The sequence below is a fragment of the Motacilla alba genome, chromosome 6, assembly GCF_015832195.1.
Source record: "Motacilla alba alba isolate MOTALB_02 chromosome 6, Motacilla_alba_V1.0_pri, whole genome shotgun sequence".
In the NCBI taxonomy this organism is placed as follows: Eukaryota; Metazoa; Chordata; class Aves; order Passeriformes; family Motacillidae; genus Motacilla; species Motacilla alba.
The window spans coordinates 29,051,359-29,072,152 of NC_052021.1; the positions used below are offsets into that span (position 1 = coordinate 29,051,359).

The window sequence follows — 20,794 nt, forward strand, 5'->3', positions numbered from 1 at the left end:
AGAGGGAAGGTAATAGCTGTGTCCCTTTTTATGCGTGAATAAAGCAGGCAACAACACACATACAGAATTCCAAGAGATGCAATTAATCAAAACATCTCAAGGTCACACAAACAAGCTGTTTTCAACCTAGAATACACCGAGCTACATCATTGTTGAGAGTGGCTATATCCTGCAGTTTGTTTGGGAAAGCTCCATGTGATCCTAGCAAAAAATTTTGCCCAAGGAAGGACTAAAAATCTGATCCAGTGAAGCTGATTTTGATGGAAAAAATCTGATGGAAAACAACTGGAGACTCAATGGTAGCAGAGGGCCTACAGTGCTCGTAATACACCCTGATAATAGAATGTAAATGGTATCCTGTGACTAAAAGCAAGAGAAAACACTGCTACAGTTAACTATAAAACATATTTGTCATAATTTAATGCTATGAATATGGGTTCTCCAGCTTAAAACAAATTCTTTCCAGATGAAGCAGCAAAATAATACAAAATGTATTTTGCTCCAGTGTTCCACCATACATGAATAGAAAAACAATGAGAAGCCAATTTCACAGTGGCTGATGCTATCCTCACAAATAAAATATAATCTGTAATTAAAAGAAGTAATTGGCACACTACTTAATTACTGCAAAATACATTCTTCAAATAACAATGTGACCTGATGAAATAAGCAGGTTTTAACATGCAAGCACCACTTTTCTCCCTCTGCCAAGTGTCCTTAAGAACCATTATTTAGCTTGCAAAATAGCTGCTACGATTTGACTGGTGTTGGTCTAACCTGGTTTCTCCTTAATGTATCTCCAAGATTCCCATTAGCAGCCAACTGACAATGAGTGAAAACAACAAACAGAAAAACATTTATATTCCATTACACATCAGGAGTGACTGCATAAGAATATAACATAATACCAGAGTTTGTGGAATTCTGCCAGGTGAGAAAACAAACTGGTCGTTTCCTTCTCTCCAACACCAAACAGAGGCACTGCACATCCTCCTCCAGGAATATGCTGCCAGCTTTCAAGTTCTGGTACTCAATGGAGTAGCTTTTTGATACAAATGAAAGGAGAGTGAAAACAAACAGAGGATTTTCTGTTTAAAGATGTATTTTACAATACCTGAAGCTCTCCAGTTCGGAGTTTGACACATTTTGGTTTTATTCACACGCAAGATGTTGTCTTCTTCCCTTCTACTTGTCTGCCTCATTCCAGATGTTACTTCTCTAAAATTATATTTCAATTGATTATTCAACATTTACTTGTCACCAGTGTAGAAAAGAAACTGCCAAAAATGCAGGTATTTAAATTCTAAGTACAGCATAAAAATTAATGCTGTATGACAGCCATCACAGGATACATCCTCTAAACAACAAAAGGCAGATTCTCCTCATGAAGCAAATCCAACTTGCTTCTTCCATGTTTGTTTTATTAAATAAAACTGTGGCATGGTTGTCTATCTGAAGTACAATTCACTTTATTAACTCTAATAAAATAAATGGCCTCTGAATGCCAGATGTGAGATGGGCCTCGTACATTTCTGTTTCTTACCAACTCATGTCCTTGAGCTGATTTCACTGTGAGGCAGCAGATACAGACAGAAGAACTGAGAGCAGGATTAAGCAAGATTGGGAGCAGTTTATTAACTGTGATATGGGTTTAAAGAGCAACACACTGCTTTGAGAATATTTGGCTTTATGATGGTAGTGCCTTTAAACACATGCTGACCCAAAATCCTATGGTTTTTCCCACACTGAATTACTAACAGAAAGGTTTAGCTCTTCACAAATTGCACACTGCTGGCCAGCTCTGTGAACAGAAATGTTCACACATCTCCTGTACAGAACACACTGCCACCAGAAAACATTTTGAAAACTTCTAACAGGAATTACATGCAGTCTCACAGAACAACCAACCCAGAGTACAGTCAGGAAATTAGGATAACTGCATTTTTTCCAATGGAAAAGAGCTATTTCTGGGGAAATGTCTGGAAGTTTACACAATGAGCCTCCTAACCTTTCTCTCAGTAAACCTGCTGTGGAATGATTTATGAAAAAAAACCTTCCAGTCAGCGAGGCCCAGAATTCAAGGATGTGTTTCTACCTTAACTTTCCCTGTCATGCACATATTAGTCAGATTTTAACTACATCCCTAAAGGTGATCCTAGTCGCTGGTACTGCATTTCACAGAATACTCTGAGTTGCAAGGGACCCAAGAGCACCAAGTCTGATTCTTAAGTGAATGGCCCATACAGAGATCAAACCCACGACCTTTGGTGGTGTTAACACCATGCTCCGACCCACTGAGCTAAAATCAGGGTCATTGGTTCATGAGAAGGGCCTGAAGTTGTGTCAGGGGAGGTTTAGGTTGGGTATTAGAAAAAAGTTCTTTCCCCAGAGGGTGGCTGGGCACTGGAACAGGCTCCGCAGGGCAGTGGTCACAGCACCAAGCCTGACAGAGCAAGAATTATTTGGACAACACTCTTGGGCACATGGTGAGGTTCTTGGGCTTGCCAAGTACAGGGTCAGGAGTTGGACTCAATGATCCCTGTGGGTCCCTTCCAGCTCAGCAGATTCTGTGATATCACATCCTGGAAAAGAAGTGTTTGAATTCAATTTCAAGCCAGCATCAGAAAGGAACTGTACAGGAGAGAAAAAGCTAAAGCTTTAACTCTCTTGACCTCTAAGTTCTTGTGTCTGCCAAATATACATTAGCTCTGCTTTTACATTTAATATGAAAAAACCTGGAGTCCTGTCAGCACCTATTCACTCAAGTCTTAAAACAACTAAGGATAAAACAGTCAAGAGAATGAACTCAGCCACATCCTCTGCAAACCTCACAGCTTCTCATGCTGGTGCTGGATGCAAAGAGAAACAACCTGGGTGTTATAATGTGAAATGAATAAACACTTTCTTTGACAATTAAAATGAGCATGATCTTCCACAGCAAATACCAGCACACCTCCCCAACCTTTCAGGTGAACTCAATAATTTCAAACAAATCGGGGATGCTTCAAACCATACAGAAGAAATGTGAACAGCAGGAGTCCCCCAGTGGTAAAAATACTTTAAAGAAACCTTTTCTTCCTCCCAAATACCACTTTGTACAGCACTTTGGGCAGCTAGCCAAAACCTTGTCTCTAAAAGTAGCTGCAGAGTGATTTAGAAATGTATTTTAATACTTTTACCACTCTTTAAAAATCAACAAAATAATACATTTATTGCACCTTAGTAATACACATCTGAGAAGTTAACACCATTAAAAAAACCCTTTCTAGCTTTCCTGTTGTAGTATAATAAATCATTCCAAATATGCACAGTAATTTCTAGAATTTTACTAAAATACTTTGCTGCAATTGGATCATTTCACACAACAGAAAGTCATTACCAAGAATTAGACCACTGCACTCAGCTACAATCTGGGGAAAAGCTGATTTGTAAAGTAATACTCTGAAGTCCCAATGTTTTCCGAGTTCGAACATTTTTCAAATTTTAGAAAGACCTTCAAAATTCTGAAAGGCACGAGGAAGGATAAGTGCTAAACCTTAATTCTCTCTGACAAGCTCCTTGACAGTCTGATCTTGTTCAACATGGAGCATTTGTACTTAGGAACATTATGAATTGTCACCCTAATCTATTGGCAACACTTTTCCACAGAAGAAGAACAACCTGCTCAGGAGACAGAGGAGCCATCTATCTGTTACAGGCATTATGCACATCTCCCATCCTGACAGCTGCAGTGGGCAGCAGCTCTTCTTACCACAGACCAGGTCCAGAATTACTTATTGTATTTCCGAGGCTGGCTGAAGACAGGAACTAGACACTTTGAGTTTACTACAAGCCTGAATATTGACTCTTACAATGCAGTCCAATTAGCAGGCATCACTGCTCAAGGGGAGCTGACTGTTGGCTCTATATTATTCTTTTTACAACAGAATAATTCATTCTGCGACTTGTAAATTACATTTCTCCTCCCAATCTACACTAGATACTGCATACTGCCTGCTTTACAGAAATCAGTGATTTTTTTTTCTGAAGATCCTACTAGAAACAGCTCTAGAGAAAACATTTGAGATCAATTACTCCTGCCTTCTGTTAGTGGCCTAGCTACAGTCACTTACTAATTACCTTTTAAGTGATTTTAATTTTATTATGTCTATGTAGGATTAAACACATATTTAAAACACTGAGTTAACTAAAAACAATTATTAAAATCAGTATATACAGTTGCAATGCTACAAATACAACTTTGAAAGGCAAAAATAGAATAAGGTCTCCTGTTTTCTTAGCCTGACAGAGTGCTGATATTGAGAAGATTCTTATGGTGACACTTTCCTCCTTAAAGCAGGACCAAAAGTTTGCAACATTTAAATCCTTGACTTAACGCACCAGGAAGGAGATAAATCTCTTTTTAATAATCTGAGGGGTTTATAAGCTTACTTGCAATTAGCATAAATGAAAGCTACTATCAGACTGTGTAATTACTGCCCAGCAATGCAGTACCTAAGCCTAGAAATGACAGTTCCACAAGTGCACCCATTCTCTGCCCTGCTGAGTGATTTAAAGCAGGTAAGATCAGTGCAGAGTGGCTGCCTGCAGTGGTGTCACAACAAGCCACCTGCTTTCAGAAATATCCCTGTGACCTCTGGAATACCCAAATGCCAACACGTTTTTAATAAATAAATAAAAACATAAAGCTCAAGCATCACAGTTACTTGCCATTTGTAGTTATGCCATTAAGGACGTCTTTAATATATTGACAACCTCACCTCTGAGTCACCAGCTCAAACACAGAGGGAAATGACTGAGAGGACTTCCACAGCTGCATGGGGAACTACACACAGCAAGCTGGGGAGAGAGGGCAACGTTCAGGGATAGAGAACTGAGCTACAGAAATCCTTTTTGTAATTGGCACCTCCTGCAAGGAGGAGAAGGACTGAGCAGGGAATGAAAAATGAACTACTTTCCTTCTCCAGGGCTACCTGAGCCTGTCTCCAGCAGCAGGGCTCCCTGCTCTGCTCTGCCACACTGGCCATGTAGGACTGACAACCCCAGTTTGCAGAGAGCTAAGACATGTGGTACCGTTTTCCTTCAAATAGGAAAATACTAAATTTATTCTCATTTATGCTTTTGAATCTTACCACAGCTCTCAGAGAAAGGTTAAGGGCATGCAGAGAAGATATTTTTAGTTATACAGCAGAAATGTATTAAAAAACTAAATGCAGCCTCAAATCAGATTCAAATATCTCTATTTACCAAATTCAAAAGCACTGTATACCTTTCTCTCTAAACATTAACACAGCTGGAGTTAATAAATTCACTTTCTACCCAACCCAAAAAGAGCTGTCTAGGTATTTTTAAAATGTGCAAAAAAAAAAACCAAAAAACAAACCACCCAAACACATCACCAAACCCTGTGTTAACAATTCTCACAGCAATTTATAGACAAGATTTATACACTAACACACCACATTTCTTTGCAAGTCTTCTTTAATTTTCTGTTGCAAAGGTGGGATGTTTGGCATGGGGAAGAGACACCTCGCACATCAGCAGCCTTGGGGAATGTTTGCTTAGAAACTCACACAGTTTGACCTCTCAGAGGATCAAATCAGTTTACTTCATCAGGTCATGAGTGTTATCAACCACTGCAAGTTTGTGTCTCTATTTCACTGCTTAGGAGACTAAAATTAAGTAATAGATGATGAGAGAAAGAACTGACACCATTTCTCAGTCTATATGGGTTGATTTTAAAGCTGTAATTTTCATGACTTTTTTTTTACGAGAACACTATAGGCAGTTCTTACCCATGCAATCCTTTAAAGAAATCTGACAAGCAAATTCATCAATTTCTAATAGAATTTCAAATACAGCTGACACCTCGTTGTCTTCAATCATGTCTTGTTTCATAACTGTGTATGTGGAGAAAAGACATGTCTGTCTGGGGCCTAATGGATAACATGATGTACATTCCCATGGCAATAGAAAATGAACAACAATAAAAATTATAATTTACTTTGCTGTCAGGTGCTGATCCTGTAGGTGTGAAGGAAAGCAAGTAAAGCAGGAACTGATTTTTGATCTGGTATTGTATTTAAATATTCTGTAGTTGAGATTTAATTGCATCTAATCTGCTCAATAAAATCATCTTTACTGTTATTAATATCCCAGACTTGTGTTATTATATAATCCTAACCTATTTTTTTATACAGAAATGTTAATCTGCTGCTTAAGCACTCATTAATGCAAAGCCACTGCTGTGGAGAATACATTCCACTCTATTTGCAAGAGGCAAGAATTCTTTGGAACTACTACCAAATGCTAGTGCTGTCTTACTTGACTTTGTTTATGGCCTTATGACAACAAACATCAGCAAAACTTAATCATGAATCCTAAAAATATTCCATCTGGAAAAGAAGATGACTCTACAAAGTGCAGTGTCATTTGTAAACACAATGTGGTATCATCCAGATAGTCAAATGCAATACATGTGTTCATATATAACAGCTTTTGGATGGCTTCTTTCTTTCCTGTTACATTTCTAAATCTGAATAAATAATCTGCATGCCAGCTAACCTAAACGATGAGTTATTTCCCATGCAGAGAATCCTGAGATGCTCAATTATCTCACACAACTGCCAGCCATCAACTGTACTTAATTGCCTGTATGTTTCAAGTCCACTGCATGTTTATTTATATCACCTGCATGACACACTAGATGTTTTATGAGACCAGAATAAGATGAGGTATGTCACCGTCTAATGCTTAGGGATATGACAGGAGCTGTATTTGCTTTTTTTAATCATAATTTTTCAAGGAAATCTAAGTAAATTAAATATCAGTCTCTTATCTTCTCTACACCCTGCAGCTCCCAATGATTTCTTAACCCATAGGACATACTTGAACGAATCTGACAGAGCAATGAATATGAAGTTCTTACAAATTTTATGAAAAAAATCACAGTTTTAGACCTGGGTAGACCTGACAAAGCAGGCGTGCCTCTGGGTCTGAGCCATTCCAAGAGTCCTTCAGTACAGGTGTAACACCCAGGCAGCTGCAGCACCTGCTGCCCTGCAGAGCAGAGGTGTGGGACAGAGCTGAAGACCAGGGGAGGAACAGAGGAACACGTTTGTTTGGTGACAACCACGTCACAAAAGGAATGGGAAAAAGTGCAGCCAGATTTCTGAGGAGCAGCAAGGGGGAAAGCAGAGCCACTCCATGCTGCAGCAACAGAGAAAGAAACCCCCAGAGCCCCTGCAGGTGGAGGGGATTTGGTGTGGGAGTTACAAAGAGAGAGGAAAGCCGACAATCCAAGAAGAGAAGGCAGTACATGGAAAAAGTACATCAAGGCAGCAGTGAGCTGGGGTTCACAGCTCAGGGCAGCAGCAGCGCTCAACATGAGCCTGACTGCCAGGGCTAAACCCAAAAAACACCTGCAGAGGGATGGAGACTGTGGGACTGGGGAGCAGGAAGAATCCTTGTGCTGTCTCCAGCAGAGGAGAACAAGGAAACAGCCATTTCTGGGTTTGCTGAACTGAGCTTTGGTACTGAATTTAGGGTGCAGAATTTAAAAGGAAGAGCATGGAAGTTTTTAACACTTTTGAACCTCATCAGCTGCACGACAAAATGCTAATGGGAAGAGGCATTTTATGGACATCAGAAAGTGATAAAATCATATAACCACTGAATGCATAAATTCATCTTTATTTATGGGTTTCTATTCAAAGTGTTTGATACCTTCAAGTCTCTTTACAGCCTATCATTTCTGCAAATTTCTATGCAGCAAGAGCTATCTCTATGCCATTACACTTTGTGTCATGCCTCTCTCATGTTAAATTTCAAGCTGAGTGCAGATTGTACAGGACAATAGCCTGACACTGGGAAAAATTGTCAAAGCATCGCAGTAACTAAAGAACTGTTCCAAAAATAACTTAATTGTGGTAATGCTGTAACTATACTGACAGCATTATTGCTGCATTAGTTTCATCCATGGAAAATGCAAGAACATAAAAATACTACAAAAAAATAACATAAATTACAGAATTACATTTCATGAACAAAACCAGTCACATTTCTAAAAATCAAAGCTGTAAACATGTTCCCTTCTAAGATTAAAACAATAAAATGTGCATCTTAAAATAAGAAATGTTAGATACTTATCATAAATAAGTAGCTGCCTTGCAATCAGAAATCATTATTTCATCACACACAAGCATTTTACTCTTAGCATTTTTCACATACTGTCAACTCCTGACAGAAAGCACTGGCTTCTCGAAGACTGTCAAAGATACCTCTGAGAGTCCAATACAAATATGGTTATTGAAAAAAAAAAAGTTTAAAAATATCTTCAAATCTAAAGAGACAGTGTGCAGAACACCTGCCATAAACTGCACCTTGCTGTGCCATCAAGAGACAGAAAGCTGCAGGATGCTGTTCTTTTGGTTTCACCAGGGAAAACTGCTGTCACACAAGGCATTTTGGGAGCCCTGCAAGGAAGGCTGCCATAGAAATCTGCCCACTCAGTGCAGTCCTCTCCTCCACCCCCACACCACCTTTATCACGGAACCAGCGACAACAGTGGGGTCACCACATGAACCAAACAGCCCACGCTCACTCTCACCACGTCACACCTCCAGCTGCTCCCCAGCAGGCTCAGTGTGTCCCACCACTCACCCTGAGACACAGCAGTCTGCAGACACCTGACAGAAGAGGGAACACAGCCAGCTCTGTGTGTCTGAGGTGCCCAGCAGACCATGCCTGTTCCTACTCACTGCATCCCTGGAGTGGTGCTGCCTGTCTCAACAGACAACTTGATTCTGCCTCCCCCTTCAGTGACCTGATCTCTTGTAATCCCACCAACACCACTGGCAGCTCCTCTGTCAGAGAAACTCAGGTGCCCCTTAAATGAAACATAAAGCTGGCCTGTAATGGGCAGCAAGAATACACAGTTTGCTGCCCAAAAATGAATATACATATATGTTCATGTAATAGCTGACCCACCCCACCATAATTGAGGCTTTCCTGCAAAGATGCAGATTAAGGGATGGCAGTCCCATTCTCCAAGGATGTTACTCTAGAAAAGATGGGGCTCACTGCATACATTATATTAGGTAATAAGGTAGGCACTTTATTACCAAATGGTGGTGCTTGTTCAACCAGCTATACCCCAACACTTCCTTTGAGGCTCCAGAAAAAAACTGCCCAACACTGAGTTTCCTTCAAGACTTCAAACTATTCTCTCTTACTACTGTTGGTATTAAAGGAGAGGCAGAATATTCTTGCATAAATGCTTTGTGGTCAATTAGGTGCTTCTTCCTCCCATGGAATGGATTTCATCTTGTGTCCTATGTTGAAACAGGTTGGCAAAGCCTGCCTGGACTAACAGGACAAGCAGAAACAATACATTTGCTCAAAGCTGTGCATTTTAAGTACTTGAGGAACAAAGACCTTATCTTCTGTTTTACAGCTATTCAAAGACATTAGCAAAAAGGTTCCAATAATCTTACCAAGGAAAGCAACATGGACTAAACGGGGAGTATTTACATATTCCTATTTTCAAAACCTGCTGAAGGTAAACAGTGAAGGCACTGCCTTTATAGGCCAGTCAATCAGTTACTTCAGCAAGGTACTTAATTCCCCTTTCATAATCAGATCTAGCTTCAAGAAATGCAGAAAACAGGATATTCAAAGAGCTCCTGCAAGCCAACAGCCACCAAAGTGATTTTCTTTTGTGTGAAGTCCAATCTGATTATAAAAATGCAGAAGTGGAAATCAGGAACTGGTATCTATGCACCCTTGATAACTTGTTATCTGCCTGGAACCCAGCCTAGTTGCCTCTGCAAAGAAAATCTGCACTCAGAAATGTCAAACAACACAAACATTGTACATGCTTAGATTTATTTTTGTCAAACTATTTTCATTCCCTTAAACACAGCTAAAATAGGCACCTGGTTTGTCTTGTTTGTTTGTCTTCTTGTAACAGGACACAAATTCTCACTGGGGAAAAATAGACTTAGACTGGATTTGTGTAAAACCAGTATTAAATATTGGTTCAAGGGCTATTATTTTAATGTATTACCTTATAAATAAAAATATAGTTGGGTGTGACAATGTAGGCTAAATATAAGAAGTTTTTATTTTCTGTTATCAGAGGGCTCAACCTCACATCAGAAAACCAGAACTAAGCCAAAAAAATACAACAGGAAACAGAATACATCATAATGAAATAAAATTTTGATATGTTATGCTTACTTCAGTGGGAACAGAATCAGATTGCAAGACTCCTATTAGCCTAATAAGATCTGGTTTATTGTTTGTGAACTCAGGTGTATGCACAAGGTAACTAACGTGAGATATCTCAACTTTTTAACTCAGCAGCAATGATAAGGGGGGTAAGAGCTAATAAAAGCATTGCAGAGCGTTGACAGAAATCAACATTTTAAATATTTCTTAATTAAAAATATTTTGAAACTGCCTTTGTAGAAAAGTGGCATCTCATATAATCTTACAGAAATTTCATAAAAAGACATAGTGTTAAATTAGAAAAATATGTGGCATTTGAAATACATGCAGATTTAGGAACAGAAACAGGATTAGAGGCCTCAGGCAACAGGAATTGGAGATGTCATACAGTATTAATTCAGGGAAGAAGCCACTAATTCACATGGCACAAACCCCAAAAGGAAAAAGCAGTGAATCTGTTGGCTAGGAAAGAGATTCTAACTTATCTGTTTGATAAACAATCTAAAAAAAGGCTATACATGGATTCTACAAATGAAAAGTCATTTACCAGGTAGGAAAAAGAAAAGTAAATAATAATTAAAGTGTCAGGGACTTGTTACCCAGAACACAGCTATTACATCAGATCAAGAATTACAAAAATGAATAGGGAAACCCTCCATTTTTGGTTGAAAGAATTTTGGGGATATTAATTCACTATTCTAATTCAACAGAAGAGCAGGAGGAGAAGGTACAAGGAGAAGCACACAGACAAGGAAAACCTCTATTTCTCTGCATTGTGGGAATTCAGATTGAAAAGTCCCAACCGTCCTCCCCCACCTTTGCTGATGGCAACTTTTCCAAGGAAACACCAGCAGTTCATTCTCAGTGATGTCCCTACCCCATCCTTGAGAAGAAAAATATAATGGGGAGGGGGCAAATAGGTGCCTTCAATACTCAGAGCAGGTTTTATGCTGGGGAGAGGGAATTATTCCCTTCTAAAAGTCTGTCCCCTCCTCAAGAAAGTGTTTTGCACACTGGATTCATTCTTTCTCCACAATCACTCAGTGGTTTGCAAATAAATTATACAAGATGCCTAAAAGACTTCGAAAAACTCGAAGGAAGTTAGAAAAATTATTGATCAACCTATTCTCCTTCTGAGCAAGGGAGAGATGCTAGAGGAAGACCCAGAGCCATCCTTGTGCATCCTACAGAAAGAGTGTAACAGCCTCCAGCACACGCACACTCACCCCTGAGATTCCAGCACTGCTGACTTTTTACACACAATAAAAAGCCACCTTACTGACCATAACTGCTTCTGTTTGCACTTACACCTTATTCAGTGGGCCAACCAAACCTGGTTACTTCATGTCCTGAGCTCTAACAGGGAATGATACACTCCAGTAAGAAGCCTGCCATGCTGTAATGTCTACTGAATTCTTGGTTTTAATTTATAATTTTAATATAATAAATATAAAACACACCCTTTTCTAAATATGAGCTTCCACATACCTCCTACAACAAAAGATTCCCAGAGATTTTAGATCAGGCAGCCTCTCCTGAGAACAACAGAACCAGAACACTCCCTTTGACATGAAATCAGATGAGCCACTTTCTTTCTCTGGTTTGCTAATGATGCAAAAGGAACTTTGCAAAAACAGTTAACTACACTAAGAAGAAATAATGGCAAAATAATTAATTTTTACCAGTCCTGTGTTTTAGCAACTAGAAACAAGGTTTTTAACTAGTAGCATGTAACCAACCAATTCTTCTCAGATTCAAACACACTGTGTTTTAACCAATGTTCTAATTTATGTAGCCTGTTCTTTTAAGATTACTTCTGAACATAATGGATGTAAAAGAAAGAAGATTCAGAGAGCTGAACAATGGGATGATAAGCCAATGAACAACTAGGCAACTCAGAAGTGAATCCATGGGAGGAAAGGATTTTGTCACCCCAAATGCATTGATCTAAATAGCCAACTCTTTTTAGCACTGAGTATTCTATTTACACCACTTCACAGACATGGCTTAAGGCATTTTATTCAGATGTAGTGGCTCTCCCTTTTCTGTTGAAATGAATGAGACATTTCAGAAACATTACTTTGTTAAATATTTCTACAGGTCTGTGAAGCTACATTTGTTATGCAAGATATTTTCTTACAAGGTGCCTGAGCTGACCACTATACTGTATCAGCTAATACCAAAATAATAACATATCTTCCAGTTGTAAAGCTCAATGTCAACTACAAATGCAAATTTAAGAGGCAAACTGTTCTCCAGGTAGTAAAAAGCCAGAGATAGCTTTAAGAAGTACTAATTCAAGCATCACTCCTTAATGCAGTGTGAAGCTCAATTCTGAAATCCAATCAACAGATTTTGCATTCACTGTAGTTGTGACAGAAGTCAATGGCCTTAAAATGTTTTCACCTCTCAAAAGTTGCAAAGGCTCAAGCAAAAATGTCTGTTTAAGCAAAATCTATACATCATAATAGCTAACCCAAATCTGTTACCCTCCAAAACTAACACACAAGTCTTCAGCAATTTGAAGAGCTGTTTAACGGGAAGAAATTCACACCCTTGAGGCAGGAGCACCACATCTGACATAGCAGTTATAAAAAAATTTCCAACCTAGATATACCCAAAACAAAAAACAAGACAGCCCAGTCTTTCAACTAGAAAGACTCAATCTTTGTAACAGGTTTAGCCATATATTCCTGATTTTTCTCCTAAAACAATACATTGATGCTTGAAATAAAGAAAATGTGGCGTCCTGTCTTCATAGGGGAAGCAATTCTGAACATCTATCAGAATAGAATTACATCAACTTTAACTGTTTTTAAAAACTGTCCTTCATTTTTCAGGCTTATGTACACTACAAAAGGCTTATCTGACACACAACAGTCATCTCAGCCAATGATTTCCCCTTTTACATACCACAAAAGAAAACTATTGTGATTTTCTGTACTACCACAAAAATAAATACAAAAGGCGGCAAAGACATTACACTTGATACAAGCCCAAGTAATACAGGACCACAGAATGGGTTTTGCGGCATGAAAGGGTTAATTGCTGCTTTTAATTGCACACAACTAACTTTAATGGGAGTGAACACTGCAGCAGCATCTACAAACATAATGTCCACATTAGCAGAACACCAGTTAAGAAACCCCTGCCAACACTACTTGCACAGGATTGTTTTGTTTGTTTTAATCAAATTTTACCAAGTTCTGCTATATTTGCAGAGCTCTGCAAAAAACCCTGTAAGGCTGAGGAGCTTTAAAGAATGTCACATGCAATAGTAACCATGACAATAAGAAAAATGCTTTTGCTAATCTTTTTCTTTCAGCTGACAATACTTTCAAATCCTGGTGTTTTTCCTCTAGACGACAACTTTGGTTTGTTGCTCACTATGAATTCTAGGACTCCCATCCTTGTAAACCTGGAACTTTTGACTGAAGGAGCAGCAGTCTGGGGTGCACTGAAGACATGGGATGAGTCCTAACTGTGGTAGGATGGACACCATCTGTTGGCAACTATATCTTACTTCATTGTTGCTCTGAATAGGTGCATTAAAAATTATATTTTTAAGGTAATTATTCTGCAAGTAAATGGGGAACCTAAAAAAAAAAAAAAAAACAAAAAAAAAAAACAAAAACAAAAACAAAAACCAGAAAGGCAGAACGCAGATATCCTCTGGACATCACAAAACTGCTGAGGTATGTTAGAATTTGGCCCCAGGCAGGCTGATCATAAGCTCCTAACAAAACAGCCTGGAACTCCTCTGCACTGATTTTGCCTTGGTTTTATATTAAGTTGGAGTTTTAAGCAATAAAAAATAAAAGAAATAAAGATTCTTCAGAGATTTATCTTTGCTGTCTACCATTTCTCCAACAGGCTTGCTCACCAAATAGGACAGTGCTTTCAAAAGATGTATGGGATAAGGATCTGAAGTCACATATTGAAAAGTGACTAAAGGGACGATTTTCAAAGGCATTAAGATACCTAAAGATGCATTAAGCACTTAAAATTTTCAAAACTGCCTGGGCATCTAACGCCTATTTAAATCACTTAGTCCTTTCTGAAAATCCCAATGGGCAGTTATCTACATTTTATGTGTCTATATGCCTTTGAAAATCTGTACCATTAAATACTTAACAACCTAAGTACCCCTGGCTTTTAATGGGACTTGGAGTCCTAAAAACTGTAGTACATCTGAAAATTGGTCAAGCCACTCTCTTTGGTCTTTTTTCCCCCTTTCTTTGAAAGAGGCATCTCCTAATGCTTATCCACAGCACATCAGCTAATAGAGCTTCAGCAGTGTCCAACTTACACACTGAGCTGTGCACAGTTGATTTGTTTAATGGAGCTAAACAAATAAAAATCCAGAGAACACACTGCATCCTCAAAAAAAGACTTTCTGAAGCTCCTAAAAAGAAATGAAATTCCAATCTGCAAGCCCAGTGAATGCCCCCAGAAAAACAAGTTTTCAATAAGCATGACCCCACATGAGAACAACTTAGGCTGGTAAAGATGCAACACCATTGTTTAATACCCATGCAACATATTCAAAATATCACAAAAAAGTTCTGAAAGGCAGCCACACAGCAACAAGAAAAAAACAGAAGAAGGAGGAAGTTGTGAATAGGCTCTTTAAAAAGGCAGCAGTTCCAGAATAGAAGACAAGCTTTAATTCTGAATTTTCTTTTTTTAAAAAAACTGTATGAAACTATAAAGCATTCCCTTATGCAAGTATTTGAAAGATGTATCTTCTGATCTTCTGTAATGTCAATAGGAGGCAACTTGCACTGACCAAGCTCCCAAAAATGAACTGATTTGTAAATAGGGAACGCAGGGAATCAGATTGCCACCTACAGGAAAATTCAGCATTTATTGTCAAGAATGACTCAAAAAGAATACAAATTGCCATCCTGCCAAGCATTCTTTCACTTCAAAACCAATTAGTCTTCTCTTTTGTGCAACTATATCATGAGCTTCTTAAATCCAGGAAGCCATTATAATTTCTTTTTATTTATGAGTACTGCTTGGAAGTTCCATAATTCAATTACAAAATCATGTGCCAGTTAAAGAATTTTAAGTCTGCTTACCTGATACCATTGGTGCTAGCCTGAATATGTCTGATAGTCTGCTGTTAACTGGCTCATAAGGGGAATCTTCAAGCAAGTCATTTCCTAAGGACAAAAAAATATTTGGATTTTTTTCTTACACATGAATTATGGACAAGATTTTTTTGTTTACTTTTACTCCACACCAGTGAAATGTACACCCCTTAAATCCCTTTAAAAAGTTTGTATAGCTACTTCTTCTCAAATAATTACTTATAAAAACACCTGAGAGGAGCTAATTGTTTATCCCTGTCACTAGAGCTCTTCTCTCCCTCCTCCCTGGGTAAGGTCATAATTTGCAGAGACAGCCTGTGACATCACAGGGACTGTCCCATCTCATGCCAGCAGGAGAGAAGCTGTAGCAAGGATGCTCCTCTTCATTCACCATAACAGGAGAGCTCTTTTTTTGAGAAGCTCAGCTGACAGCCAAAAGCTAGCATCTTTGGTATGAAACATTCCTGACAAGATGCTGCTGGAAGAGAAACTTTCTACGATGTAGGAAATGTCTGTTATTACCCTCAGCAAAAAAAAAATACATATGGACTCATTAAAACATATGTATAAATGAACAGAAAGGGATTGTTTCCCTTTTTTTTGCAGAAGCAACTTTCAAAAAAGTTAAACGGAGAGCACACTGAAGCGAGAGATTGCACCTTCAACTCCAGGGCCACAGCAAAACAGGACCACAATTGATGTCTCTCATATGAGGACCTGACTGTTCTCAGCAGACTAAGAGAGATTTGCCTTATGAATATGAATAACAGAGCAGTCCTGAGTCAATCACTGTCATATCTCTTCTAACTGGCCCATCTACATGCTGTAGGAACCATAAACTTTGGGGATTTTTCTGCTCAGCATGCCCAGGGAATACTGCTACTAAATACAGGGAAGGAAAAAAAATAAACTTTTGCTTAAAACAATCTTCTCTTCGTATTATATTTATTATATTTATATTTTATTTTATTATTTATATAAGTATTATATTTAACTTTCAGCAAAAAGGCTAAGAAACTAGTTCCAGTGTCCTCTTTTCCTGTTAGGTGAGTCCTAATTAAGAAGTTTTAACATAAACGTCTCCAAATTACTGTTTTTGTGGCTCTTGCACATGCTCGTGCCCCTATCTTTTGACTGTGCTTTAGGAAGGTCAGCTGGGTCCCCGGAGGAAGCTCTGGCTGTCGCTTTCCCAGCCCCGCAGCGGAGCCGCAGCTGCCGGGGCGGACGGGGCTCCTCGGGCGGCAGCTGCCGGCCACAGCCAGAGCCGCGCTCGGGGGCAGCCGCAAACCCGCACCGCTGCGCTTCGCCACGTACCCTGCAAGCTCTGGTACATGCTCCAGTAAATGCGCAGGCAGTTCTTCTCCTTCTTCATGCCCCTCTTGCAGCGGCAGTTGTACAGGGATTTCTGCTTGAGAGCTTCCATGGCGCTTCTGCACTCGTCCTTCGCCTCCAGGCCCGTGGCCCGGCTGAAGTTGCTCTCTTTGCCGGCTACACACTGCCTCAGTGTCCTGAATTTAGTACTACAGCTCTGCTCCTTCAGACACTGATCGCTGGCTTTCACGCAGTCCAGGCGGTCCCCTCCAGGCAGCCCGCTCACTTCTGCAGACAAAAGTACATCTATGGAGAGGAGACACAAAGCAACACGGGCCCTTTGGGGGAGCAGGGTGCGGGGAGCCCGAGCTCCAGAGCAGCACCTGGGAGGCACGGGGCACCTCCTCACGCTGCACATGCGGCCAGCCCCAGGGGCAGCACCTTGCAAACCTCCTGGCTTCATGCTACGCCTTAGGAAAAAGAACACAGGGTTTCCATGGGCTTAGATCCACTTTCGGGCGAGTCCAAGGAAACAGTATTTTTTAACCCTGACGGCTGATTTATGAGAAACAGAAAAAGGAAAGAAAACCAGGAGGGATTAATGTGCCTGATAAAGCAAGCATTTGTTATTCCATAGATCCGCTTTGGTGAAACAAACCAGCTTTCCATTCCAGGGTTTAACTAAGGGGTTAAATATTCAGCCTCACTTTCCACAAGAGCTTTGCTGTAATTTCACTTACATCCAGGAACAGCCCGCTCAGAGAGATAAGTATCCTCACTGATTGATATTAGCCTGTCTTTGCGTCAGTCACTTTTTAAAGGCTGTGCACATTTTTGCTTATTCTATATGCATAAAGGTAGAATTTGTTACTTCCCCCCCTCCCCTCTTCTCTCCACGTATGATGCTTTTGCAGGAGAACAAAGCAAATTGCATTAACTCTCTCCTCTCCATCGTGCCCCCGTCATGCTCCCTCAGAAACATGCGGATGGAAACGCAAACCTCTCCTCTGGAAAGGAAACCAGTTTGGGCTGCAAACCACTACCAGTCGGGCGGGCTGCCAGGTTCAGGTGAAGATGTAATCCTTCAGCTGGTCTTGTCATCCCCCACCTTCCCCAGGCAGCCTTATTTTATTTAAATGAAAAGTTTCCCTGTAACTTGCGAGAACCCAATTTAACAAGAGGCTAAACAGGCAAGTACCGAAGTCTGTAAGCGGCAGAGCTTTAAACCCAGACCGGGCTACCTGATGTGAGGCAGAGCCATAAAAACTACAGGAAACTTCACTGTTCTGCCTAAACAATAGACTGACAACCATCAGGCTCCCGGTCCCATAAACCCCATGCTTTGCTTTATGAAGCGATGTGCAGACTGAAATCAGGCACCAGCAACTTACCCACTAAGGGCAAAGCGAAGTACAAGAGAACGAGAAACATCTTGCTGTCTTCGGATGGTTTCCCCACACGACTTGATGTGTCACAACAAAGATGATCAGCATGTAGATATTCCAATACCGCCGAGGTCTAAAGGCTCCAAGTTCAGATCCATTGAATTCAAGGGGGAAGAAGAAAAAAAAAGCCGCCAAGCAAAAAAAAAAAAAAAAAAAAAAAAAAAAACCAACAAAAAAACACAACCCCCTCTTCTCTTCACCGCTACCACCACCGGCGGCAGGAGCAGCGACGCAAACGCTGAGCTTTTCCCTTAGATTTGAGGTCTGAGCAACCTGCAGGCACAAGCACTGACTCCAGTGCGGGAGCGAGAGGCGCACGCACGGTGTATGTGTGTGTGTCTGTGTGATGCGTGTGAGTGAGCGAGTGGCAGCGGGGCAGGAGCGCTGGTCGCCTCCTTGGGTGGGCAGCGCCTGTTCCCAGGGAGGGACCGAGAGCGCACGGGGGGCGGGAGGGGGGTGCACACACGAGACCCGCGGCGCCCGCCCGCCCCCGGCCCCGCAGCCGGGGCCAGCCGCTGGTGTCAGACCCGCTGGTGTCAGACCCGCGGATAGCCCCGCTGACAGCCCCGAGCCGCGGCTTCCCGAGCCCCCCCCGGGGCAACTCGCCTCTTCCACCCCCCGACCGCAACTTTATTGACGCGCCGGGGCGGTGCGCGGGGCCGCGCAGGCTGCGCGGAGCGCTCGCCGCCGGGGCGGAGCGGGGGTGGCCGCGCTGCCGGCAGCCAAAGTTTGCCAGGGAAAACTGGGACGGGCGGGAGGCGCGGCCGCTCCGGTTCCGCCGAGCAGAGCGGGGCCCCTTCGGCCCCGAGAGCCGCCCCGGCGCTCGGCGGGAGCGGATCGCAGCGGGCGCCGCCGGCACCGAGCGAGCCGGGGAGAGGCGGCGGCCCCGCGGGGATGCGCCGCTCCCCGCCCGCCCTCCGCGGGGCTCGGCGGTCGCGGCCTCCCCCTGCCGGCCCCGCCGCCCGCAAGGGAAGTCCGGGGCGTCCCGCTGCGGCCCCAGGGCGGCGGGAGCACCGCCCGTCGTTCCCGCAGCCTCCGCGGGGCGGGCGGGTCCCGCATCCCTGCAGTGCGCGGTGCGGTCCGGCCCTCGGCCGGGGCCGAGCGCAGTGTATCGGCTTCCACTTGGCTCCTGAATAAACAAAGCGAACATATGTCCCATATTCGTGACAGATGGTTCAAACAGAGAACTATTTAGTGGTTTTCCCACAGTTGCTACTATGTACCACTCCCCCGAAACCCAACGAAATGCAATTAGCCTAAAATAGCTTCAGCTTCCAGATTTCCTTATTTTCATATGTGGAAAATTTGATTCAGGTGATTTTATGTTCTGGCTGCAACCAAATGTGTTAAGTTGTTTCGAGTTTATTTTTTTTTTCTATTTTTAAAAGAAGTCAGCGTGTATGTTCCTTGGCAGTTTTGTCAACAAGCTATTTGGCCCATTCGACTCAAGGAATTTGCTTCTCCTTGCAATAAATTTTGCCTAAAGGAGTTTGAGTCGCCTCATGAGATGGGAGATGATCAGGCTGGCCACTTTTATAGCAAAAACTGGATGGCAGATGGAGCTAAACTGTTGAAAGGTACTTCAAAACACTTATTTAAAAGCCTAGCATATGCCAGGATATACAGAGAGTACAACATTCATAGAACCCAAATGGAAAGGGCTTATTTTTGTTTGCTTTGCTGTTCGGGTTTTGTTTTTTTTTTCCTCTCTTGCCACTTTTACTAAACAGATGGATTTGCATTATGCCAAAAAAGAGCCCCAAACCCCATGACCCACAATAAAAATAAAACAAAATCCAACAGAACCCGAAAAACCTGTGTAAAGTACTGGTTCTCTCAGTGAAATTGTAATAGTGATACCAACTTGAAACTGATTAAGTCACAAGTTTTGTGGTTTGGTTGTTTAATGTGAGGAGTCATATACTATTACATGGTCACGAGGTCTATTATCTGCTGCACATACAAGGATGTAATTGGAGGAACAAAGCAATGACCAGATTTCTGGAGTATTCCAGGGTAATTAGAAGGTGCTAAGTTGGTGATAGCATTGACGATTGGAGACAGCTTCAGCTTTTCAAATCGCTGGTATTTAATGAAACAAGTTGGTCTTGCAAACACTTCAATAGAAATTGAGCTGAGTGATACAGAGAGATGATTACTTCTTCACTGGTAATTTTGACATCATTATGGCACACGATAAGCTCTGTATAGAAGTTATCTGTATATCTAACACAAAGGTAGCATAATTCTCCTGTCATTTAGAAACCTAAGTCAAGAATAGCTGCAAGATTTACAGCAGAGGATAGCAACTGAAAATCAGACTGAAATCCAGGCCACTCTTTACAAAAGCATTAATGTCCTGAATACATACATACACACATACAGATGTACACACAAGTTATTTGGCCTTTAAAAAAGCAACACACTGTAAATCTCTGCATTAACAACTACTTCTGCTGTTACAAAACACAGCTTTTGTGGGCTGCTTCCTGTTACAGTAAAACTGAACTTGCATTTTAAGTGTTAAAAGTTGAATAAAATGTCGTTGACAGTTCAGAAATAACAAAACAGATGGAAAATATGCATCCAATAATTCTGAATACTATCTAAACACTCCTCTTGCCAGTATTTTGACTCATCTCTGGAAAACTACCACCCAAAGTGAAAAAAGGTTAAAAGGTTTTAATCGAGAAAAAAAAGTTTAAAATGCAA

The 20,794-nt window shown here is 41.2% G+C and overlaps 1 protein-coding gene across 1 annotated transcript in view; it reads right to left on the reverse strand.

Annotated features, from left to right (window-relative positions):
- The window catches only part of GFRA1 (GDNF family receptor alpha 1), a 132,194-nt gene extending 113,497 nt beyond the window's left edge, over positions 1–18,697 (reverse strand). The window contains exons 1-3 of the mRNA XM_038140289.1: positions 18,029–18,697; positions 16,641–16,925; positions 15,315–15,398 (exon numbers count right to left, since the gene is read on the reverse strand). Of these exons, the coding sequence (XP_037996217.1) occupies positions 15,315–15,398; positions 16,641–16,925; positions 18,029–18,068 (409 nt within the window). The 5' untranslated portion in view covers positions 18,069–18,697. The remainder of the gene's footprint in view (positions 1–15,314; positions 15,399–16,640; positions 16,926–18,028) is intronic.
- Between the last annotated feature and the right edge of the window lie 2,097 nt (positions 18,698–20,794).